The 26,870-nt window shown below is 36.1% G+C and overlaps 1 protein-coding gene across 7 annotated transcripts in view; it reads left to right on the top strand.

The window, feature by feature from the left end:
- Positions 1-26,870, top strand: part of FAR1 (fatty acyl-CoA reductase 1) — an 84,893-nt gene that overhangs the window by 47,884 nt on the left and 10,139 nt on the right. For 4 of the 7 annotated variants that reach the window (XM_039251821.1, XM_039251822.1, XM_039251823.1 and 1 more), the window contains 7 exons: positions 5,221-5,400; positions 7,879-8,056; positions 9,096-9,140; positions 9,240-9,367; positions 10,323-10,390; positions 11,873-12,044; positions 19,920-20,049. In XM_039251821.1, the coding sequence (XP_039107752.1) occupies positions 5,221-5,400; positions 7,879-8,056; positions 9,096-9,140; positions 9,240-9,367; positions 10,323-10,390; positions 11,873-12,044; positions 19,920-20,049 (901 nt within the window). Of the gene's footprint in view, positions 1-5,220; positions 5,401-7,878; positions 8,057-9,095; positions 9,141-9,239; positions 9,368-10,322; positions 10,391-11,872; positions 12,045-12,353; positions 12,526-19,919; positions 20,050-26,870 lie in introns of all 7 variants that reach the window. The other 3 variants (XM_039251817.1, XM_039251820.1, XM_039251819.1) reach the window with 3 other exon arrangements.

Raw genomic sequence — 26,870 nt, 5'->3', positions numbered from 1 at the left:
GCCGTTATGTGTTCAGATTCAAAAGTGACAAAAGAATCGTAGTAGAGCTATGGTAGAATTTCACTTTCCTAAAAGATGTGTACATGTATGTGTATTTAGAAACATCTTTCAATACTTGCCACTTATTTTTGGATAGTGCGATTACAGATAGGTTTTGAGTATTATACAGTCAACCTAACAGATATTTCCCCCCATAGTTCTAGCTTTCATTATTTTTCATAACCAAAAGAAAATTCACACAGCCTTATGAAACTGTTTTCAAGGAAAAAAGGTATATATTTACTGGATAATTGTGCTGTAGGTCCTTTGAAAGGGGAAATTGATTTGCAGACAGGCAACATTAATTAGGGTGAAACTCCTCAAAGTAACTTTTACGAACCAAACTTTCAGGGAACCTTCTCTCTCTCTCTGTCCTCCTCAAGGTAAATAGGGCTACCATTAACAAAAGGGAAATCTTTTCACTATTCTTTATTTTACTAGCGATCTCATAGTGGAAGGGGAATTTTATAGAAATTATAAACATTTTTGCCTTGTCAAGGCATCTATATTTACTGACGTAACCATAGTCGTTACATTGAAATGAATATTTTCTGTGAAGCAGTTTCGGTGGATACTAACATGTAAGTGGTAATATCACAACATTAGATTTGGGCCATACATTCTAAAATACTGTAGGTTGGTATGTAATAACTGCTTAAAAAACAGTTACTCTTTATAATCATTTTTTAAGTTGACTCACAAATAAAAAATGGCACAAAGCCTTTATTGCCAGGGCAAAAAATAACCCAGATTTTACTTCCAATATTATACCCAATATTTTGGGAGATATTGTACAGAGATACATTGTACAGAGATCCTGTTTGCAAAGTTCATACAGTCTAATAAGGGAGATAGATTGCTTAAATAACCATAATATGGTATAGAAAATAAGTTACTGAAAAGCATACATTAAGTGCTGTGAAAATGAGAGGTGGTAGAGCTCATTTATTTTTAGATATGGTGGTTTATAAACCTTGAGGTGGGAAAAAGTGGGTATCAAGATTATGAATTATAAAGAAATACTGACATAAGAAAGATGAGAGAGTGATATTGAGGATAATGAAGGGGGTTTCTTAAATAGTTGATCCTGGGTTTTGGTGCCTTTCAGGTAATAATGAAGTGAAGGTCGGACAGGGCCTGTGGAGATGAGAGTAAAGGAGTATTAAGAAACTGGTGTGAGATGTCAGAGATGCAGCAATTTGAATATGAGAATATGTGAATATGAACTTACGAATGTGAGAGTAGGTGTTGAGAAAGGAGTGGAAGTAAAGATGGATGATAAGAGATCAAGAAGCCATTGAGTCTAAGGGCATCAACTCTCCACTTCAGAATGTATTATGAATCTTAGGAATTCCTGGAAAATGTGTTAAAAATGCAGAATCTTAGACTATACTTGCAAAATTCAGACCCTTTGGTTTGGGATAGTACCCAGGAATCTTAGTTTGTAGCAAGTCCTCTGGGTGGCTTGTTAAGATTGATTAATTGGTCCTTGGACATCTCTGTCTATCTTAATTAAATTAGAAAAAAATCAGCAGCAGTAGTGATGAGATCTCATTTAGGAAGCATTTTCTCATCAGTGGGGAAGGGGAAAAAAGATAACAGAATGGCCTGGGGAGCTTATTTAAAATATAGTTTTCCAGGCTTCAATTCAGATATTACAAAGTGTCTGAGGATGACCATGTCCAATAATCTACATTTTTTCTTTTTTTCTTTTTTAATGTTTATTTATTTTGAGAGAAAGTGTGAGTGAGCATGAACAGGGAAGAGAGGGAGGGAGGGAGAGAATCCCAAGCAGGCTCCATGCTGTCAACACAGAGCCCAATGTGGGGCGTGATCTCACAGAACCATGACCTGAGCCAAAATCAAGAGTCAGACTCTTAACCCACCGAACCATCCAGGTGCCCCAGTCTACATTTTTATAAGCTGTCAGGTGTCATGGCAAGCATGAGATCTCTGGTGTCAAGTCTTAGAAGTCTTATCAACACAGATTTTGTATCAAGTTTTTTAATGTTTATTTTTGAGAGAAGAGAGAGTACAAGAGGGAAAGGGGCAGAGAGAGACACACACACACAGAATCAGATGCAGGCCAGAGCCTGACGTGGGACTTGAACTCATGAACGATGAGGTTATGACCTGAGCTGAAGTTGGATGCTTAACAGACTGAGCCACCAAGACACCCCTATTCAAATGTAGGTCTTGAACAGTCCAGAATGTCTGTACAAGACAAATGAACAAGAACATTTATTGGCAGTTAAAGTTGAGTTCTTTTGGGGCGCCTGGGTGGCTTAGTTGGTTAAGCATCCGACTTTCACTTGGGTCATGATCTCACAGTTCGTGGGTTCGAGCCCCACGTCGGGCTCTGTGCTAACTGCCAGCTCAGAGCCTGGAGCCTGTTTCAGAGTCTGTGACTCCCTCTGTCTCACCCCCCCTGCTCACGCTGTCTCTCTCTCTCTCCTAGAAACAAAAAATAAATAAATAAATAAAGTTGAGTTCTTTTTTTTTGAAATGGCTTCTATGTCTGCGTTAATGACGGGGATCATAATTATAAAGATTTGTTCATTTTGCCCCCTCCTCCAAAAGCTAATGTTATTTAAGATGCATTTATGACTCTATATAATCAAACCATGAGAATATTATATATCTTTTTTAGTATTAAATGCTTTCTGATCTAACATGTCAGGGTCTCAGCCTGAAGTTCAATAGAGTAGAAATTGAATGGTGGTAAAAGAGAGTGAGATCATTAGCATTGCAGAGATACTAAAAGTTATTTATGTGACCATAATATGCCTTCAGGTTTTGGCTCTCAGGTACAGTAGTAGTAGACAGGTACAGAAGTGTTCTCTCTGAAGTTATTCCTTATTTTCAGTGACCCAGAAATTCTGTCACCATCCTCAGGAACCTGTAACAGAATATCCTTTGTGTACTGCTCCCAAAACATCATTCTTCCTAGCTTTATTGTTTTGCAAATGCAAAAGAAAATAGCATATTGCCTTACAGTCTAGTGGACTGTATCTTCTCTGTGAAATGTCTTTTTTGCTGGAAATCCATTTGAGTAGATTTCCCCACCCCCCTCAATTGAAATAAGGAAGAAAAAAGATACAGTCCTGATTGTAAGATCTCAAACCAATTATTTCATAAAAAAAAAATCCTTCTAGTATGTTTTCATGAATGCCCGGATACTATTAAATTAAAAGAAAAAATAATGCACTGGAGTTTTTCTCTCATGAATTATTTCTTGTTCTTGGTGACCCAGAACTTGTTGTCCCGTCCTCAGGAACCTGTAACAGAATATTCTCTGTACACCTCTTCCAAAACAGTACCGTCCCCATCCCTATTGTTGTACAAAGGCGATAGACATCAAAGCCCTACTTTAGAGTCAAGTGGACCAGATTCTATCAGTGTCCTATCTTGACCTTTTAAAAGAATAATTGGATTTTTTTTCCTTCTTAAATACTGAAAATGTAAGAATTCTGGAAAGTACTTAAAACCATTGATTGTTATTAAACAAAATTCTTTTGTTGTCTGTCTTTGAACGTAAAACATAAATGTAGGATTTCTGATTTAGGGGAACAATTTCCACATTTCTAATTCTTTTCATAGTTTAAGTTTTTGTGATGTGATGGTATTCTGCCATGTTGATATACCATAATTTATGTAATGTTCCCTGGGTATAGCAAATTTAGGGAATTTTATTATCTTTCTTTGAAAAATTAGGGTTAGGTCAAGTTTTTCCTCTGAGATAATTTCAGTAGATTAACTAGATTAGTAATTATATCCTTTCTATACTTCCTGCTACTACTTTGTCTTAATCTCTTTTGAATCAGTTCTATCCGTGTAGTCACCAGCAATGTATTACTTTACCAGTTTTAGCACAGTATTACTGGTATTATATCAACTTTTTTTCCATTCAAATAACAAGCTATACATGTTTAATAGAAAGTTTAATAGAAAGCAAAAGTTACCCACCATCTCATTACCTTTAGTAATATTTACTGAATGCTTGTTTCAGTACCTATTGAGGAATAATGCTAAATACTTGTAAGCATTTTATTTAATTTTATACAAATCCTAGTAGGTAGACTCCATTATAGTTCCCATTTACAGGTGAGGAAACTGAGGCCTGAGTGCTTGACTGGATGATGCAGGGTCACCCAGTGCTAGCTGATAGGTAGGCCAGGTCAGAATTTGAAGCCAGGTCTTACTCCAGAGTCTTGTTCTTAATCCTGGTTTACTTTCTATAATGTGTGTATTTTAAGAATATTCATGCAGATTTCCCATGTTTTTATAGTTGTCATATAATTATTTTATTTTTTTTAATTTTTTTTATTTTTTTTGTCATATTATTTTAAATGACTCTTTTCTTTCATTGTGATAAAATACTGACTTTGTTGAAGTTTATTCATTTCATTTGTAGTGAATATTTAGGCTCTCTGGGAATATTTAGGCTTTTGCTATCACTGGATGATACTTCATTGATTTGTTTTCAACATATTTACTTTTGCATTTGTGAAATTATTTACTTTGAATAAATTTCAAGAACAGAATAATATATGGATCACTTTTGAATCTTGTGACAAAATGTACCCATTTTATTATAATACCCCTTTGAATTTTTATAAGCTAGTCTTTAAAAGTGTTTGGATTAATTACTACACAGGGAAATAAATGTATTCTTGATTATATAACTTTATGTTTCTGAATTTTCTTTGACTGTTTTACCCTTATGGGTGACTCTGCCTTAGCATTTTAAAATTACTTAACCATTCTGCTTTCTTCTCCTTTGTAATTCCGTGTCCTGAAATGGTATACTTCTAAAAATCAAAGTGCAAGAGAAATCTAACATGACTTCAAAATGTATGTATAAAAGCCATAGACTGAAGTTGTCTGTGTTTATTTCTGGGTTATTTAAAATTTTTAATTTGTATTTTTATTTTTTAAATCCTACTATTAGGTTTAGTTTATAATCAGAAAATCTTTCTTTTTAAAAACAATGGATAGAATGGATGCTCTTTATATTGAAATAAAATACACAAAATCAGACCTAAGGGATCAGTTGTAAAGAAACAAAAATCTCTGTCTTCCTAATGGAAATAAAATTTTTTAGCAGGTGAAATCAGTTAACTTTCGAATTTTTCACTGGGAAAACTTCCCAATTTTTCATTGTCACTTTTTCTTTTATAGAGATGCTGTTCAGTTAAATGTGATTGCTACCCGTCAGCTTATTCTCCTTGCACAACAAATGAAGAATCTGGAAGTATTCATGCATGTATCAACAGCATATGCCTACTGCAATCGAAAGCATATTGATGAAGTAGTCTATCCACCTCCTGTGGATCCCAAGAAACTGATTGATTCTTTAGAGTATGTTTGTTTTAAATTTATACATACTTGCTTTGATCCCAGAACTTTGGAGCCCAAGTTTTATCTATTTATATGTGTCTCTTGGTCTATTTCATTTTCTCTCTCTTTCTCTCCACTTCTGTCTCTCCACCTACATGTATGTATAGATTTATCTCTTTCTTATTCAACAAATTATTACATATCTACTCTGTGCTTCTTATTGTATAGATTTTTGTCTGCACCACTGATGGTGAAGTCAGTGTTGAGCTTGCACTTTTGTCCAGGCATGATGGTTGGAGAAAGGTCTCTGAACAGCTCATCCATGATATTAGGGCCTCTGTTTTCCAGGGAGTTAATCTAGCAACTATAAGAAGTGCCTAAAACCTATGGAGACTAATGACTGCCTGTTCAGTAAGCAAGGTTCTAAATGATTTAAAAAATTACTTTTTTTCCCCCCCAATCGAGTATATCTATAGAGAGGCCTTAAATTATTAGGGAATTAGTCCCAGTCCTTTAATTGATACTCCTAGTGTTATTGTTTATCATCTTTCTGAGGTCTAGGACCCTATCAGCAATTTCTGTTCGAGAAATATTTGTATTTGATGGAAGTGTATTTGTAAGTGAAGTCTGCATGGCCAAGACTTCATTTGCTTCAGGCTGCACTTTCTCATAAAGTGAACCAAAAACCAAAACGTAGGGTTTTTCCTCTTTAATGGACTAGAATTATAGAAAATACCTGTGTCCATCATATCTAAACATAATTGTTAATCCTCATATAATAGCCCTGTGGGCTTTTTCTTCTTTTTTTTCTAGTCTGTTGCCTTTAGGCCTTTTTTCTTCCTAGAAATCCTATCCACTTTCAGTTATTGTCTCCTGCTTTCTCCAATTATTTTCTTCCTAAGGACACTATAGAGTATTCATTGCTTCTCCAAGTTTTCGCCTAAAATAAACACATGATAAGTCTTTTTCTGTAAGGCTTTCCTGCTAATCAATGTGAAGAAGCAGACAGATTATAAGAAAATAAATAAAATAAGAATGGGAGCTTACCTGAACATTCTTATAATTCTCTGGTTTCTGTTTTCTAACTCCATTCCTTAGATGGTTCCAACTGTTCACCTCATGGTCTCTACATGTCAGTAGTCAGAAGTGTTTAATATCTCTGGGAAGAGTTGAGTGCAGAAGTTAATGAAGTTTTTTACTTTTTCTCTTTTTAGTAATTGATATATCCAGGCATCTAAATTTCTGAGAAATAGCTTATAACCTTCTAAATTTGCACCTCCTTTCTTTGTTTACAAAGAAATTTAGCTAACAGTTAATTTTAGAGTAACTCATGGATTGGCTCTCTGAACTCACTCCCAGTGATAAGTCTTCCTGCCTAATGTCTCCTTGGTTTAGCCAGTTTGTTGTTATTGTTGTTGTTGTTGTTTTTATGTAGCAATTGTTCCATTTTTTAAGACTCCTCTCCACTATGGAATTTTTCCTAAGTTGAGTAGCAACCTCCCTTCAATTTTGTTAGCTTCTTTTTCTTCCACACACAAAAAGTACTTCCACATACAGGAGAAAACTTACCTTAATAATTTCTGTTTTGCGCTTCCTCATCAGTTAGTATGGGTATCTTTTGAATGTGACAGTACACTAAGTGTACAAGTCTCTGTAACATTATAAACGGTAAGGAAGAGTATCTGCAAACAGGTACATACATGCTGAAATTGGAAATGTAGAATTAGAAAGACCATGGATAACACCTAGTATATCACCCTCCTTTTATATATGATCAGAGTGGACCTTTTCTTCAGAGATATTGAGAAAATTAGAGGAATTTTGTGACTTCATAGTAAGTTGCTAGTTGAATTTTTATAGCATGGTTCAATTTATTTTGATCATTTACCTTAGTATTTGTTAGTCTTGCTAGTAAGAATATAACAGTTTTTAGTGCTTGACATGAACTACTTAGATCACTAGATCTTTTATATTAATTGTAAATGTATGTTCATTGCAACTGTTTATAATTAACATATTGTGCTGTATGGTCATTATATACAGGTCTATAATTCCTAACCTGGAATCTAAAGTTTGGAATTTATTTGGACTTCAGAAAGGAAATATAATCTCTGTGTATTATGTAATATGAAATAACTAGATCTGGGATAGCACCCCTGATCAAACACATATGAAGTATATGAATATTTACCCTAAGTGATATTTTTTACAAGACCACAAATCAGTTGAGATCAGTTATTGCTACCTACTGTGTTAATTATGAAAGAACTCTTGGTTTTCAGACCTTTCTGGATCTAGAAATTGTATATAAGAGATGTGGACTTGTAGTTGATGTTTAATGAAAGTAGGATTAGCTTCCATTTATTATTTTTTTTAGTAAAAGTTGTCAAATCATTTGAGTCAGAGCAACAGATATGTTTGAATATGCAAAGTTAGTGGTTCTGATTTTGTGGTAAAACATCTGAAAATATTTTTGCTTGCAATTTCCTTGTTAACCAGGTGGATGGATGATGGCCTGGTAAATGATATCACACCAAAATTAATAGGAGACAGACCTAATACGTACATATACACGAAAGCACTGGCAGAATATGTTGTACAACAAGAAGGAGCAAAGCTAAATGTGGCAATTGTAAGGCCATCGATTGTTGGTGCCAGTTGGAAAGAACCTTTTCCAGTAAGTTGTTAGAAATCTTTATAAATAATAGAATTGAGAATTATAAATTTCGTCTTTGTATAACAAGAGTTGGCAGTTGTTTGATATAAGAGCAGGTGTTGTTTACTGTGCATGGCTTGCTGTGGCAAAGTTGTTCTCATAGAGACACTTTTATTGGTACTTTTATTTGTAATGTAATGCCACATATATAGAAATGCAGATAACCATTTTAAAAATCTTAACTAAAATTTAAATCAAAGGCTGTGATACCGTCTGGAGTCAAAGCAGACCTTGCCTTACACATTTTCTTTGTGACTGACAAGATACTGGACTCTGGCACATCAACATTGGGTGGCTTTTAAAATTATTTACTGATTAGTTTCCCTTGTGGAGGTGAAGGGAATAGAGCTGAAAATATTCAGGACCTTATTTTATTTCATTTGCTTTTTAGTACCAAAAAGAGGAAAGCCTTCCAAGGTGTCTGTAGGCTTCTCCCTGTATAGCTCAGAAGCTAGGAAAGGTATAAGACATTTCTATGATAATTTGCTTTGGAAAAGCATGACATTATGTATTTGTGAGTCCCTGGGGTAAGAAAAAACAGATATAAACTAACAGATGATTTGATTTAGGAAAAATCTGAGGTCTCTATAATGATAGGAAGTATAGTCTCTGTTGCTTTGACAAGTGTTCTCTTTCCCTCTGTTTTATTCTGAGGAGGATTTCCTTTTCTTCCCTAATCTCAGTATGCTGCCTCAGTAAATAGCACAGAGTCAAACTTGTCCAAGTTTAGTTTAGCTAAAATGTTACACAGGTATAGACTCCTTTGTATAAAATTCTCTTTGTAGAGAGTTAATTAATGGAAGAGGAGGTAACTCTGAAAATGACTTCAGGGAAGACTGCTTTTGTTTAGGAAGGAGAGAGATATCCTGGCCTGAATCTAGTCTGTTTTTTAGTTTTTAGAAGAAACCTGCTAAGTATATGCATGGGCTTGTAGATTTCAAATAATAAGTCTCTAGTTTTATAATATTTCTAAGATCACTCTTTTTAATTTCCGTGTTAGGGATGGATTGATAACTTTAATGGACCAAGTGGTCTCTTTATTGCGGTAAGTAAACCTTTTCTGCATATTTTTCTGTTTTCTGTATATCTTATATCTGCACTCTGGCATATATATTTTAAGGTGTTGTTTTTAATTCCAACAAAGGCAGGGAAAGGAATTCTCCGAACAATGCGTGCCTCCAACAATGCCCTCGCAGACCTTGTTCCTGTGGACGTAGTTGTCAACACGAGCCTCGCGGCAGCCTGGTACTCCGGAATCAATAGGTATATGAGGTGACAGTGGTGCTTGTTAAATATATTAACTGCTATATTTAGCTCAGGGAAAGCAGAGCTAATGACTAATGTTATTTAAGCCTTACCAGTATGTATAAGTATTATCACTTCAAATTGCAAGAACTGGTTTAATTACAGGTAATATAGCAAGTAGTTCATTAGCTATAATTAAGAATTAATGCTAATTTTCATATACTACCTACAGGATGGGACAAGTTCATTTGGGATTAAAAATAAGAAAAACCCCAAACCCTGCCACCCCCTGATGCTTTTTTAATCCAAACTAAAACTTGGTATAAACTCCGTGTATAAAAAATCTGAAACGCTCAGAGAACGGCTTATATATATCAAATATGGCATTCTAGAGCAGCTTGAATCAACTCAGGCCTCTTTTTAAAAGGGAGTAGTTTTTTACAGGTAACTCTTAATATTTTTTTTCCTAATCAATAAACTGCCCTTTACATTTACAGGTAACTCTTAATATTTTTTTTCCTAATCAATAAACTGCCCTTAAGTCTGTATTTTATATCCCAAAAAAGGAGAGATAATGATTATATGTGTATATCATTTCTGGTAAAAGAGAATGCAGTTTGTAATTTTTTTAAACTAGAGCTTCTGAGATGGGAAGGAGATTGGATGAGCTGTAGTCGTTTGTCATTGTTGTTTTTCTTACATTTAAAAACATACTCCTGCTAGTATAAGGAAGACAAATATGAAAAGGAAAAAAATATTGTATTTTTTAATAATAAATATTTTGGTAGAGGAGGGAAAAAGAGTAGTTCTAAATAGTCCTTCAAATACAAAAATTAATCCTTTAAGGTTAATTTTTAAAATAATCAATGTAGGAAAGTTACCCATCATCCTTATTTCTTCCTACTTGAATATTGTATAAAATTTAAATTGAATAAGTCTGGACTCTTTTTATGTTTCATTGCTTTGATCTTTGTCTTTGCAGACCAAGAAACATCATGGTGTATAACTGTACAACAGGCAGCACTAATCCTTTCCACTGGGGTGAAGTTGGTATGATTTTACCTGTGTTTTTGAATGTTAGAATAAATCTTAAAGAACTTCAAATGTTCACTGAGTTTTTATGTTAGAATACACCCATGAGGCGTTAAAGCCACTGAGTTACCAATTAATTCTTATTTTAATTGCCACTTTAGTCCAGTACTGCCTTGTGATCCTTAGCAGTGCTTCACAAATTAAAAAATATCCAATATTCCCTCCTTGGCCCACCCTTGTCTGGCCCTTGCTGTTTTTCTGCTGCTGTCTGCAACAACCCGCACAGATGCCCATGGCAATGAAACAGGGCTTTTTGCTTGCCTTGTGGGCACTCTCAGGCCTCATGTTGTTTATCCCTAGACAGTATTCCTTCCATCTACAAGAGTTGTCATATCACAGGAGCCAGCTAGCTGCCCCAAGAGTAATGAATTAAGGAGTTAGCAAGAAGGATATGTTTTGCCAGAATATTTTTTATTACATTTGTTAATCTGATTAAATTCACAAATCCACGGAGTATGTACGCTGTGTTGCTTGTTTTAAACTGGGAATAATATAACTTAAGGTCTATTGAAATTGAATCATTGTTTAGTTGTTTATGTTTTCAAATTTAAAGTAAAATATATTTATGGCATTGCTTTAGTTAATAGGTCATATTTTACCTCTCATTGAACAATTTTTGTTACCCACGCAGAACAATTTTGATTTTAAAGTAAATCTTTTTGTGATTTATCCTAGGGTTTTTCTTTGGCATTTTTATTCCAATTTAAAGATTGACCATTAGAGCATATGAGAAAAACAACAATCTAGGGTGATTTTTATTTTATGATAATTATTTAAATAGTGTTCTAAGAATTTTAAAACACTGAAATGAGGTTTTTTGATAATCTCTCATTGTTGTAAAGTTTAGTAAAAATAAAGTTGAACATTATTTTTAAGTGGATATCTCAATATACACTTTTATTAAAGTATTAACATAGACCACAGATTTGATTGTGTTGGTATTGTATTAACTAAATAAATTACAGCAGAAGTTAATTTTGGGTTGTTTTAAGCTTGTTGATGTATGTTAATTTGAGCAACTTAATTATTCATAAGCAAAGGATGATGATTTTCCTTTTCTTTTTTAAGTAAGTACAGTAATAAGAATCTGGAAAGAGGAACAGAAAGAAAGAAGCTATCGTGAGAGGTGAAATATAGAAAGTGACATTGTAAACTGACATAGGTAAAACATTAAAAGGATTTTTAAGAGTGAGTTTTAGCAAAAATTCATTCATCTAATTAAAGTTCATAAATAGTGGCAGTCCTAAAACCACCTGAGCTCAGCAGTCTAATCCCCATATTCTCTTAGCTATTACTGAGAGTAGAAAAGTTTTGTTTTTTAATTGAGCGAACTCTGACATCTTTGGTAAAATATTTTGCTTTGTAAAAACATGATTTTTGTTTTTCAAAACTTCATTACATGGTTATTATCAAAGCTGTTACACAACTTTTCTTCCTCAGAATACCATGTAATTTCCACTTTCAAGAGGAATCCTCTCGAACAGGCCTTCAGACGGCCCAATGTAAATCTAACCTCCAATCACCTTTTATATCATTACTGGATTGCTGTAAGCCATAAGGCCCCAGCATTCCTGTATGATATCTACCTCAGGATGACTGGAAGAAGCCCAAGGTAATGGTGACTGGCTCTGTCTTATCTGTTCCTCTGACTGTTAAACAACCCATGCTTACACTAAAATGCATATGAATTAACTCTGTATTTGTTTATGCTTATGATAAGGCTTAATGGCCTTTTGTGAATGAGAAGACTCTTGAATTTAAGACTTTGTCAGAAAAGCCAAGGTAGTGTTGTCACTCACTCTAATTTATTCTAAAGTTTGGATGGTAAATTATTGTCGTGTGCTGAATTTTAGGTCTAACTTTAGGTATTTTTCTCTAACAAATAACATTCAAAATGCTCTGACGCTTATTTTTCCTACAGGATCTTATCTAAATCATTCCTTCAAGATGAATCCTTTAAACCAAGTATTCAGGCGCCCCAATGTTAAGTTGTATTCCAACAACTTATTGCTTCATTATTGGAAGGGTGTCAGACATACAGTACCTGCATTATTGCTCGATCTTGCACTCAGGTTGACAGGTCAGAAACCGTGGTAAGAAGAATAGCAGTAAATACACCTATGTATTGGTAAGGTGGTGGAAGCTTGCTGGAGAGACAAAAAGTCCGCTAGCATGAGCTTTACCTTTAGAATTACTAACCTGAATAATCACAATCACAATCAGGATACTAGGACATTTCTTAGAAATTGAGGATATTTGGGGAGACTGTGGATCTCATCTTATTGGGCCATTGATCCTCCAAAATCCTGTGATAGAGGAAATGTCCAGCATCAAGGTTGTCATTGTTATTATAAGCTGAAATTGAGCCCGTCTCTGCCCCTTAAAAACTTAGAGGTGAGTCTATAGGGGATTAAGGGTAAAATGTTTTGCTCTGAGTGGATTGTGCTGTTTAATATGAAAAAACCTAGAATGCTTCTAAAAATTTAATTGCTTGAAATATCTCAGCTGCCCATTCAGCTTATAATATGGTAATTACAGTTTTTGACTAATTTTCCAGGTTGAGAATGTCATAGTTTAAAGCAAAAGTTAACAAATGAAAAACTTTTTTATTTTCTTATGGTTGTTATATAGCCTTTCTTTCTTCTTTTCTTTCTAATTGAAACCCCACAGACTTAAAGTCCTCCCCTCCCACCGTCTTTACCAGAATTATAGTGAAATGTACCACAAATATATTTATTTTTTTTAACTACATTGGTGTTACAGTGGAGCCTTTGATTGGAGAGTTCAGGATTTGAGTATTTATGTATAAAGAAGATGCTGATTCCAGAACTTCTGTCAACTGTTCAAAAAATAAAAGTGAGGTATCTGCCAGTTATAGTGTATCAGGATCTGAGTTACTTGTAGGGCTTTTCTGTGGATTCAGTTGTCCGTTCCGTTCCTAACCCAATATGTTAAATATTGAGATATGTGAGAGGTGTTGAACGACTTTAGACTAGATAAAGAAATACTTAATGGAAAAAAGATCCAAAGTACATCAAAATTATTTCCAAGTTTTTCTAGAATGGTCTGCGAAATACAGTATTTGTGAATGGCATCATTCTTTCATGGCTAAAAAGCAAATGCAAATTTATGAGTGATGGCATTACCTGCTTGCTTGATATTAATAAGGTTATTGCACATTAGAGCAGAAAAGTCAAAACCAGGTCCAAAAAAGTAAAACAGGGTAAATATCTCACAAAGCCTGCCTGATAAAGTAAAAGGGTCTTATGGTAGGTGATAACAAATCATCTCAAACTTGGTGGCTTAGACCAGCAGAAGTTATTTTATCATTTCTTTCAATTCATTATTTGTTTCAGGGTCAGGAATTCAGGAGGGAATCCGCTGGACAGTTTTGGCTGCGGAGACTTTCACAGGATTGTCAGAGTCAGATGGGGCTGAAGGGGGTGGGCAGCGGAGTACCTTTTATTACTGTGTCTTCATAAAGTGGCAGGATCTCTTCCTGTAGTGTCTTCTCAAGGACTAGTGGTAGCTTTCGGGGAAATGGACTGCTTACCTGCTGACCAAAGGCTTCAAGGAGAAGCATTCCAGCAGGCAGGCGGAAGAGCCGTGTGCTTCTGACCTATCTACAGAAATCACACAGCACTACTACCACCTCATTCTTTCAGTCACAAGCCAGTCACATGTCCTCCGAGAGTCCAGGAGAGGGAATGTAGAGAATGTTCAAGATCATGTAAAATTGAGCAAGTGAGTTGAAAGGTATTGTTGAAGCCATTTTGGAAAGTGCAATTGGCTATGGTCAGCCTCCTGGCCACACCAGTTCATATTCCTTCTGGTAGAGGATACGCTTACTTCTTCCTCCCACGAAGACCTTCCTGGCATCAGCTTGAAGCCACTGTTGGGTCAGCGGAATTTGGCACAATTGCAGATGAGGCTCTTTAGGAGTGGTTTTGCAGGTATAGTTCCTCAAGTATTGGGCTGAAAACCTGTGAATGAAAGTGGTAAGTTACCTGCTACCCACACCCCAACATGGACAAGCATAGGAAAATGCTGGACAAGCATAGGAAAATGACTGGACAAATTTGTGCAATTACTGGTCTGTAACAGTTTTGAATTCCAGCTAGACATGTTTGATGGTTTCTTAATTAGGGTTCAGTCCTACTCTCTCGTTGTTCTCTGAGGCTCTTGGCTCTGCCCTCTGAATCATCCTTTTTTTTCATAAAAAAAAGTCCTGTGTTTGCCACTGAATCATCTTCTTACCCTACTTCCTGCCCATAAAAGGTTGTGAGTCCCTAGGGCTGGGATCAGCAGACTTTTTCTGTAAAGGGCCAAGCAGTTTCTGTTGCTGTTACTCACTTCTGCAAGTAGCAGTTGCAAGTAGCTCCCAGCTTGCAGCTGCTCAATTCTGCAGCCATAAACAATATGTAAATGAATAAGCATGAGTATATTCCAATAAAACTTTATTTATAAATACAGGTGGCTTTGGCCCCTAAGCTCTGGTTTGCTGGCCCTTGATCTAGAGGCCTCTTTTCACTTAGTACGGTGTCCGTCCCTTTAAGTGTAAACCAATATGATTCTTTTTCAAACTGTGCAGGTTTCCGATATATCTAATTTTAAAGCAGTCTACTCCATTAGATTGAAGCCATCCCCACAGATCTCTTTGGGACATGCCTTTTTCTATCTTGGGTTCCTTATGAGGCTGCTATGGAACAACACTCAGATTCTGCCTCTTCAACAGTGGAGTTTCTATGAGACATGTCGTTAAGATTTGGAGTGAGTTTTTATTTATCTGAAAGGTTTTGTGAGGTACTATTTTAGGTCTTTCTAAGATCTTAACAAAGAATCTTATGTCTGCTTTATGGATTTGATCAATGGTCAGAAGCCTTTTTTTTTTTTTTTTTTTTTTTTGAGAGTGAGTGCAAGCAGGGGAGGGACAGAGAGAATTCCAAGCAGGTTCTGTGCTGACAGTGCAGAGCCTGATGTGAGGCTCAAACTCAAGAACGGTGAAATCGTGACCTGAGCCAAAATCAAGAGTCGGAGGCTTAACTGACTGAGCTACCTACGGGCCCCTTGGAAGCTGTTTCTTAAATAATTCCTGACTGACATTTTATATTCCTTCCCAGATTCTACTCAGTTCATTTTTTAAAGCAATCATCTTTGTTCTTTTTGAGGAAATCTTCTTGGCTAGATCAGGTTTATTAGGTACAGTTTTTTATTTTTCATGTTACCACAAGTGACACTTTTGTTCTTCTAACTTCCAACAATATTTTCCTCACTTTACTTTAAACCCTCACTAGCATCTTCCTTAAGCTCTTTAAAGTTCCCACTAACATTCTTTTCTTGATCTTTCCAGGTTTCATTAGTGGTCTCAAGGGCCTTCCAGATTCTGTTACCGCTTGATCCTAAAGCCAGTACTATATGTTTTAGATGTTTATTATAGCAGCCTCTCAGTCCCAGTACTGATTGTATAGATACCTTCCTGGTACTGATATCTGTTCCATTACCTGTGCTGCATGACAGATCACCTCAAACTTTGAATTTTTTTTTTCCAGTTGAAGAGTAATTGACATCAAACTTAGTGTCTTAAAACAATCATTTTATTTGTCTCCTGATTTCTGTAGGTCAGAAATTCTATTTATGTTTGTTTGTTTTTATTTTTTCTGAGAGAGAGAGAGAGATAGATACAGCGTGAGCAGGGGAGGGTCAGAGAGAGAGGGAGATACAGAATCCTAAGCAGGCTCCAGGCTCTGAGCTAGCTGTCAGCACAGAGTCTGATGCAGGGCTCGAACCCACTAACTGTGAGATCATGACCTGAGCTGAAGTCAGATGCTTAACTTACTGAGCCACCCAGGCGCCCCTGTGGGTCAGAAATTCTAGAAAGCTTTACGTAGGTGGTTCTAGCTCAGGGTCTTTCAAGAGATAGGGGCTGGCTCAGGCACACTGTGGGAGTAATAAAGGAAAGGGAGGGTACTGAGCAGCTAGAGTTGCTGGGCATCTTTCTCACATCATGTAGCTTCAGAGCCTTTCTGTGTGGTCTTTCCACATACACTGCTTCCTACAACATAGCATCCTTAGAGGGAATTGGATAGCATATATGGCAACTGAAGTCTTCAAGCGTGAGTATTCCAGTGAACAAGGCGGAAAGCTCTCTCACTTTCTCTTACCCTTGGCAGTTACATAGTGTCATTCCTACCTCATTCTGTTGGTTATACGTTACCTTTACCTCTTGATGGAAAGATAGTCAAGGTGATATTGTAGGTGAGCATGTAGGATAGGAGGTAATATAATCACTTCTGGAAATTAAAGTCTGCTCCAAATAGTAAACATCAAGTAAAGAATCTTCTTAACTGAGGTTTGTTCTATGCACGACTAAACATCAAAGCAGGAATGATCCTTGACCTCTAGGAGCTTATAGTTTAAAAGCAACAAGAGCCAGAAAGGTTTTTTTTATTAAGGCAATTTTGTAAGTGTTAAATACAAAGTCTTATCATTTATGTTATTTAATTTGTTCAGATATTTACTGAGCAAGGTAGTGGGCTTTATATCTTACATTGGGGCCTTAATATTGTGCCTCCTTTATAGCAGTAAGGTTAATCATGCCATTCGTGACGTCTACTTTACTTATTACATTATTCTACGTGGCAACTAGATAAAAATCTAACTATATATCTTAACATAATTATAAAAAGTACAACTCAAACATGCATCTTAAGGTTTCCTGGTTAATAGTCATTGGGAAATAGGATGCATGACATTATTACAAATAGAAGCAGTAATAATTATTCACTCTGGCTCTTGAAATGCAGTAGATATTTCATCACTCTTAAAAATGACATTAAAAAAATGGTTCTGTAGCCATATATTTTGATTATTTATCTTAACTCTCTCTAGCTTAACTTCATTGAATCTGATATTTTTCATCTTTGTGATTCTTTCTTTAAAAATTTTTTTAATGTTTATTTACTTTTGAGAGAGAGAGACAGAGACAGAGCATGAGTGGGGGAGGAACAGAGATCGAGAGGCAGACACAAAATCTAAAGCAGGCTCCAGGCTGTGAGTTGTTGGCACTGAGCCTGACGCTGGGCCTGAACCCACAAACTGTGAGATCATGACCTGAGCTGAAGTCAGACACTTAACTGACTTGAACCATCCAGGCGCCCCACATCTTTGTGATTCGTAATGGAGGGAAGTTTTGCCTCCATCAAGGAACATTTCAAAATATTTGGAGACCTTTTTTGTTACTACAGTTAGGGGAGGGATGCTTCTGGTATCTAATGGGTAGAGGCCAGGGATGCTGAACAGGGCAGCCCCCCACCACAAAGAATTATTTGGCCCAAAATGTCTGTAATGCTGAGGTTGAGAAATCCTAGATTTGATGACCGTTAAGATCTCATTCTACTCTAAAGGATTGTGATTACTTTCTGAAGGTCGCAATAATAAAGAATATATACTCAGAACATACATGGCTATATAGTCCCAGGCATCTATCTGCTCATAAGGCATTTTAACCAAAGAGTGACTATGCTAAGATTTTAAAGTTTCTTTTTAGCCCCATAGTATTCAATCCAGTACTTTCATTGCTTGATAAATATTCTGTAAACTTTATACACATATGCCCTTTTCAGATTTTCTTCTCCTTCTCCCAATTTTTTGTCATAATTACTTTTTGAATGGCTGAATGGTTGCAGGGTAATTTGTCACTTGAGTGAAATTGAAGATAAGACTAGGTGAGAATTGTCAGTGAAAAAGACATTAGGAAGAAAAATTTGTTAAGTTGTATGTCAGAAAATGATGTTAAGGGGTACCTGGGTGGCTTAGTCGGTTAAGCGTCTGACTTTCGCTTAGGTCATGATCTCGCGGTTTGTGTGTTCGAGCCCTGCGTTGGGCTCTGTGCTGACTGCCAGCTCAGAGCCTGGAGGCTGTTTCAGTCTGTGACTCCCTCTCTCTCTGACCCTCCCCTGCTCGCACTGTCTCTCTCTCCTAGAAATAAATAAAAATATTAAAAAAAAAAAAAAAAAGAAAATGATGTTAAGTAAATATGTGTGTGTGTGTGTAATTCAAGTATACTACACTGGTTGTAATGGTAGATACTGATTTGATTACAGATCTGTTACATCTTTTTGTTTTGTTTTTTTTAGGGAGAAAAAAAGTCTAATCTCTTTTCTAAAAGCAGCATGTCTTATTCCCCCCCTTCCCCCATGTGCTTTTTATCTGTCTGAGCTATCACTGTCCAAATACAGCCTTCGATGCTCAGTGGTTCTTTTTGTGTTTGATGGAGGTTTTATTTTGGAATTATTTTCGTGCATGAACCAGTTTTTCTTCACATTGTCCATGTTGTCTCATTTTCTGTTAGTATTCTGTTTTCAGAGTTTCCTTCTAAACGTATTGAATGTATCATCACATTCAGTGTTACTTTTAGTTTGCTAATGTTACTGTTTTGACTTTCCCCCCATTTTTGATGGTCTCATTTTCTCCCACTTTCTCCATTTCTAAAACCCCTAATTTTGGAAGTTTCTAAACTATAAATGCTAATCCTTATTGTGGGAACATAAATAGAATTCTTTTATTTTTCCACAAGTTATTTTTCTGTTTGTCAGAGGTCAGGAATTTTTGGTGTGTGTTTTGTTTCAAAAAGTTCTTCCCTTTTCCTACTTACCATTGGTAATTATTACTGTATAGATGTTACTGCTCTGGTTAGTGTTGTGATTTCAATGACTTACATAAGTGAACCATGATATATAAAATGACAGATTTAGAGATTAATGCCCCCCGTCCTTTTTAAAAAAGAATAAGCGAAAAATATCAAACAGAAATATTTCTATAAGGATGAATAATGGGGGATTTGGGGAGGTAAGTGAATATCTTGAATATCTATTTCAGAAAGTTTTCAGCATCAGTCATTGATTTCACATCACATTCAGACAATCGAGAGTGATACCTGTCAGTGTTAAAGAGAAAATTACTCTAAAAATCTATATGTAGAGAGACGATTAAATGGCAAACGAATATTTCTGTATACTTTGCCTCCATGATGCTGAAGAATTGAGATCACAATATATAACACCTTATGTTATAAATTCACAGGAAATCTTAGTAATTGGAGCTGAATTAAAATGTGATTTAAGGAACAAAGAACAAGGGAATACTAATTGAATCCATTTATTTGCTTAGGATTATAGAAGAAAATTTGACCTTAAAGTACTGTATTTCCTTTGAAAATTAATTTTATATATCAACAGAACTCTGTTTAGGCAGTATCAAATTCATTTGCTGCTGCTTAAAAAATTTTGTTTTCATTTTGGATTTATAAATGTTCTTCCAAGATGCAGAAATATTCTTATTCTCTGTTGGTTTGGTACCCTTCCTGAATGAATTACAGAATTATAATTTTACTGTTACTGTCTCAATATAGAAACTGTACCTTGGATGGTGATGAGATTTTTCCGAATCTATGCGAATTATGAATCTGTCAATTTTTCTTATAATACAGGATGATGAAAACAATAACTCGTCTTCACAAAGCTATGATGTTTCTTGAATATTTCACAAGTAATTCTTGGGTTTGGAATACTGACAATGTCAATATGTTGATGAATCAACTAAACCCTGAAGATAAAAAGGCAAGTATTTTCTGTCTTATATTAGAAAACATACAGCATATTAATTGGACAACCATTAGCAACCTGAGAAATAATTGGATATTTTCCCACAATCATTAGTGCAAAAAGAAAGACATTTGACGTATTTGTGTTTCATTAAAGCTTCAATCATAATTATTGGTGGTAAAATAAAATTGCCTCATCTTAGAATTTATAATGTAAGTATTTGAGAGTGGCAGAGGTGTTTTCAAAGTATGAGTGAAATGTTGGTTCTTTTTTTCCTTTTAATGAAATTCAAAGAGAAATTAGACTTCTTTATGCATTTTTCCTTTAGTTTGTTTTCTTTGAATTTTGATTTAAAAAAACCTTCCCTCTGAAATTGTTTTTCTCATATATTCTTTAATTTCTTATTCTGCATTTTGCCCTCTGTTCGCTTGAAACTTAAACTCTTGGTGTGTGTTCTTTTTGAGGTTACCTTAGGTATTTTAACATACGTATCAAAGTCTAAAGTAAGCAATTTCTATAGCCTCTTTTTAATGATATATAGGACCTTAAAATGTTTAAATTGTGATTACCACTCCCACTGATATACCTGGTTATACATTACTTTAGTTCTCTATTTAAACCCTGTAATCAGATATGATTTTATTTGGTTGTATTTAGATTTAACTAAATATTTACCAGTGGCTTTGCTATTAGATTTTCTCTTTAGGACCATTTTCTTTCAGCTTGAAATCTATCCAGAATCCCATAATATGATTTAGCAGGTGGTCTGTTAGTAGTGAGCTCTCAGTTTTGTGATTGCTTGTCATGTCTTTATTTCATGGTTTCTTTAATATGATTTCAGCGCATGAAAGACTACTTTCTGTTTATATTCCTTTAATATTTCACTTATGTTGTTGCCAGTGAAAAATCAGCCTAATCTGCTGCTGCATTATAGGTGCTCTCTTATTTCTGTCTGTTTTTCAGAGTTTTTCTTTGGTGTCCTGCAGTTTCACTGTGAATGTGTCTAGGTATACTTCTTAAAAATTTATCCTGTTTTACAAATGGGCTTCCTGGATCTGAAGTTTGAGGTCTGTTAGCAGTTCAGGACAATATTTAACCATTGTTTTTCAAATATGGCCTCTTTGGGGTGCCTGGGTGGCTCAGTTGGTTAAACATTCACCTCTTGATTTCAGCTCAGGTCATGATCTCACAGTTTCTGAGTTTGAGCCCTGCATTGGGCTCTGCACTGTCAGAGCAGAGTCTGCTTGGGTTCTCTCCCTCTCTCTGTGTTCCTCCTCTGCTCACACGTGCATGATCTCTTTCTCTCTCTCTCAGAAATAAGTAAACTTAAGAAAATATTTATATGGCTTCTTCACCATTTTCTTGTCTTCTTGTGAAGTTTTAATATATTTTACATCATTCTCTCCTCCAGGTCTTTTAATTTTTTTCTTATATTTTATCTTTTTGTTTCTGGCCAGGAAGCTAATGATTAATGAAAGTTCTGTGGTGGTCTTTCAGTTGTGTCTGTGCCACCCAGTTGAATTTCGGGTTTTAGTTATTTTCATGTTTAGAAGTTCAATTTATTTTTCAAGTCTTACTGATGTTTCTTTCTTTCTTTCTTTCGACTTTTATTTTAGAGAGAGTGAGCGGGGGAGAGGGGCAGAGAGAATCTTTTTTTTTTATTTTTAAAAAATGTTTATTTTTGAGAGAGAGCACAGGTAAGTGGGGGAGGGGTAGAGAGATGGGGACAGAAGATCTGAAGTGGGCTCCGTGCTGACAGCAAGAGCCTGATGTAGGGCTCAGATTTGTGAACCATGAGATCATGACCAGAGCTGAAGTCAGACGCTTAACCAACTGAGCCACCCAGGTGCCCGAGAGAGAGAGAGAGAGGGAGAGAGGGAATCTTAAGCAGTCTCCATGCTCGATCCTACAAACCCTGGATTCATGACCTGGCCAAAATCAAGAGTCAGATGCTCAACCGATCCAGGCATCTCTCTTACAGATATTTCTTGAAACATGGTAAACATAATTGTTTTAAATTCTGTGTCTAATAATTCAGACTTCTAAAGGCTGTGCAGTGTTAACACCTGATTGTCTGCTGTTTATGCTGAGTCTCTCTCATGGCCCCTTGTCTTTTTGTTTCTTATTGTTTGACTGTATATTTATATTCCTTGAGGATTTCTGTGGAAATTTTTTGAAGCCTATGTTGAAATTGCACTTTTCCTTTTTTTTTTATGTTCTTTTTTTTTTTTTTCTTTTTTTTTATTTCTAGGAGAGAGAGAGAGAGAGACAGCGTGAGCAGGGGAGGGTCAGAGAGAGAGGGAGTCACAGACTGAAACAGGCTCCAGGCTCTGAGCTGGCAGTCAGCACAGAGCCCGACGCGGGGCTCGAACCCACGAACCACGAGATCATGACCTAAGCGAAAGTCGGACGCTTAACCGACTAAGCCACCCAGGCGCCCCGAAATTGCACTTTTCCAATAAGGATTTGCCTTTGCTTCTACCAGTAGCCCAGTGATTGATTATTAGCATTAAGTGACCAGGTGGCATTAACAGGCCAGGACCACTTTAAGATAATCTGATTAAATTTTTAGCATAACTCCGGTGAATGTGGGCCTTAAATAGGCTGATTCATGATTATAGTTTCTCAAAGTAGATCTCTTTTTCACCTTCCTAGGGGGCAGCTTCCTTTCTCTTTCCACGTCTTTCCTTAAAAATTCTAATGTTTTGGGGTGCCAGTCAGTTAAGTGTGTCTGACTTCAGCTCAAGTCATGATTCCACAACTCACGAGTTTGACCCCCACATCAGCATCTGGGCTGACATGTCAGAGCCTGGAGCCTGCTTTGGATTCTGTGTCTCCCTCTCTCTCTGTTCTCTCTCTCAAAAACAAACATTAAAATATTTTAATGTTTTATTTAATTATCCAAAGTAATATCATACAGTTTAAACAAAAATTTAAAAAACACTTAAAGTCTAAACACCTGTTTATATGATATTATACTTTCAATTTTTTTATACTGATCTTTTGAAACCCAGTGTGCATTTTATACTCCAGCAAATATTGGTTCAGACCAGTCACTTTCAAAGTTCCCAGACATGCATGTGGCTTGTGACTACCATATTAGTGCAGATTTAGTACATTTTACTGGTTTTGCCTGACAGAAGCATTAAGTGTGCAATTTTATTTTTTATTTATTTTTTATTTTTTTGCCTACTTCTGTGTGTGGTGGGTTTACTTCTTTTCACTCTTGAAGTAAGACACCTTGACTTATGGGGCCATAGGCCCTATAACCAATCTTCATCCTTGCCTGCAGCATTCAAAGCAGAATGTACAAGATAGCAGGGTTCTGTAGAGAAGCTCAGGTTAAAAGATTTGTGGCTCCTACTGATTCCTTACTTTCTCCGTTCCCATCTTCCTTGTCCCCATCCCAGTGCACAACACATACTGCCTGGTGGATTATTAGAAAGTGACCATCCAGGTGAAGAAATAGAACATTTTTGTCCCCAGAAGATCCCCTCATGCCCCTTCCCAATAACTATCTCCCAAAAGTAACAACTATCTTGAATTCTAAGGTTAAATGGTATACCCATTTTTGACTGTACACAAATGGTATCATAACAGTATGTCTTCATTCTTTTGTTGATACATATTTGAGTTATTTCAGTTTTTGGCTATTGGGAATAATTCTTCTTTGAACAATGTGCACACATTTGTGTAGGATATATATCTAGAAATAGAATAGCTCAATCAAAGGGTATTTGTATGTTCAATGTAGTTGATAAAGCTAAAAAGTTTTCCAAAGTAGTTGTACTGATTTACATTTTGCCTGGCCTTGTACCAGAGTTCCTGTTAATCTGCATCCTCCCAACAGTTGGCCTTTTCATTTTCATTTTTAATTTTAGACACTTTGGTGGGTATATGGTGGTATCTCAATGTGAGGTTAACATGCATTTCATATTACATAAAACATCTGTGTAGAAATGGCAAAAAATGTCAATCCTACTGAAAATGGGCTAGAGATGAACAGTTTACAGAGAAATAAATGCAAATGATTAACCTTTTGAAAGGATACTCAACCCCACTCATAAAAATGGAGATCCAAACTGAAACTAGACTGAGAGATTTACTACTTAACAGTTTGCAAAAATGCAGAACTTCACAACATACCCTTCTGGTAAGGCTTTGGCCAGTGGGAGATTCTATACATTGTTGGTAGAAATGTATCTTTCTCTGTCCTTGTATTTTCAACTTTCTGTATCCTTATCTTTCAAATATTTCTCTTATAAGCAACATATTGCTTTATTTTATTTTACATTTTTCAGTTTGATAACTTTGGGCCCTTATTTGGAGGACTTAATCCGTAATTTAATTTTTTTTCCTCCTCGGTGTATTCCATAATTTAACTTCTGATAACATTAGATTTAAATCTAACCCTTAGTGCTTTCTGTTTGTCTTACTTGTTTTTTTTGTTTGTTTGTTTTCTTTGAGGTTATTTATTACAGTTTTGTATTTTCCCCATCTGTATGAGGTACATAAAAATACACTCTTTTTCAGTTGTATTATTAAGTTTCTCTAGAGATTATAGCATCCTTCCTTACTTTATCAAAGACTAATATAATATTGATATGATACTTCTTTCTCTTTTTTTGGAGAATGCAAGGCCTAATACTTTTCTGCTATTGTTACATATTTTAATTCTGTATGTGTGTTATATGCCTAACAACCATTATTCTTCCTGCACTTCACTAAGTATTAACATAGATTTACCAGCGTAAGTGGCCTTTTGTGGCTCTTCATTTCTTCTTCCATCTCCAGACTTCAATCTGGAATCCTATTCATTCGATTTAAAGAATACCCTCTAGTGTGCTGCTTCTTCTAGTGTGAGTCATCTGCTGATATCACATTGTCTCAGTTTTTATTCTTCTGCAAACATCTTTATTTTTCAAAGAAGTTTATACTGTATAGAATTGTGTGTTAGCAGTTTTCTTTGAGCACTGGAAGACATCTTCTCATAGTCTTTTGGTCTCCATTGTTTCTTTTAAGAAGTCAAGTGTCAGTTTAATAGTTGTCCCTTCAGAGGTAACCCATAACACCTTTTTCTGATGTCTTCAAAATTTTCATCTTTTTTTCCCCCTTAGTTTATTGTCAAGTTCATTTCCATGTAACACCCAGTGCTCATCCCAACAAATGCCCTCCTCCATGCCCATCACCCCCCTTCCCCATTCCCCGACCCCCATTAGCCCTCAGTTTGTTCTCAGCATTCAAGAGTCTCTCATGGTTTGCTTCCCTCCCTCTCCCCAACCACTTTTCCCCTTCTCCTCCCCCATGGTCCTCCATTAAGTTCCTCCTAATCCACCTATACGTGCAAACATATGGTATCCTTCTCTGTCTGACTTATTTCGCTCAGCATAACACCCTTGCGTTCTATCAATGTTGCTACAAATGGCCAGGTTTCATTCTTTCTCATTACCATGTAGTATTCCATTGTTTAAACCACATCTTTTTGATCCATTCATCAGTTGATGGACACTTAGGTTCTTTCCTTGTTTTGGCTATTGTTGAGAGTGCTGCTATGAACATTGGGGTACATATGCCCCTATGCATCAGCACTCCTGTGTCCCTTGGGTAAATTCCTAGCAGTGCTATTGCTGGGTCATAGGGGAGTTCTATTGTTAATTTTTTGAGGAACCTCCCCACTGTTTTCCAGAGGGGCTACACCAGTTTACACTCCCACCAACAGTTTAGGAGGGTGCCCGTTTCTCCACATCCTCGCCAGCATGTAGAGTCCTCTGATTTGCTCATTTTAGCCACTCTGACCGGCGTGAGGTGGTATCTCTGTCGTTTTGATTTGTATTTCCCTGATGAGGAGAGATGCTGAGCATCGTTTCATGTGTCTGTTGGCCATCTGGATGTCCTCTTTGGAGAAGTGTCTGTTCATGTCTTCTGCCCATTTCTTCACTGGATTATTTGTTTTTCGGATGTGGAGTTTGGTGAGTTCCTTATAGATTTTGGATACTAGCCCTTTATCTGATATGTCATTTGCAACTATCTTTTCCTATTCCATCGGTTGCCTATTAGTTTTATTGATTGTTTCTTTTGCCATGCAGAAGCTTTTAATCTTGATGAAGTCCCAATAGTTCATTTATGCTCTTGATTCCCTTGCCTTTGGGGATGTGTCAAGTAAGAAATTGCTGCAGTTGAGGTTCAGGGAGGTTGTTTTCTGCTTTCTTCTCTAGGGTTTTGATGGTTTCCTGTCTCACATTCAGGTCCTTTATCCATTTTGAGTTTATTTTTGTGAATGGTGTGAGAAATTGATCTAGTTTCATTCTTCTGCATGTTGCTGTCCAGTTCTCCCAACACCATCTGTTAAAGAGGCTGTCTTTTTTCCATTGGATACTTTTTCCTGCTTTGTCAAAGATTAGTTGGCCATACATTTGCGGGTCCAATTCTGAGTTCTCTATTCTATTCCATTCGTCTATGTGTCTGTTTTTGTGCCAATACCATACTATCTTGAGGATGACAGCTTTATAGTAGAGGCTAACGTCTGGGATGGTGATGCCTCCCGTTTTGGTTTTCTTCTTCAGTATTACTTTGGCTATTCGGGGTCTTTGTGGTTCCCTACAAATTTTAGCATAGTTCTAGTTTTGAGAAGAATGCTGGTGCAATTTTGACTGGGATTGCATTGAATGTGTAGATTGCTTTGTGTAGTAATGACATTCTAACTATATTTATTCTTCCGACCCATGAGCACAGAATGTTTTTCCATTTCTTTGTGTCTTCTTCAATTTCCTTCCTAAGTTTTCTATAGTTTTCATCATATAGGTCTCTTATATCCTTGGTTAGGTTTATTCCGAGGT

The sequence above is a fragment of the Hyaena hyaena genome, unplaced genomic scaffold, assembly GCF_003009895.1.
Source record: "Hyaena hyaena isolate Hyena2069 unplaced genomic scaffold, ASM300989v1 scaffold_401, whole genome shotgun sequence".
NCBI classification, from domain to species: Eukaryota; Metazoa; Chordata; class Mammalia; order Carnivora; family Hyaenidae; genus Hyaena; species Hyaena hyaena.
The sequence above is the reverse complement of the archived record's forward strand: the minus strand, read 5'-3'. Positions and strand labels throughout refer to the sequence as shown.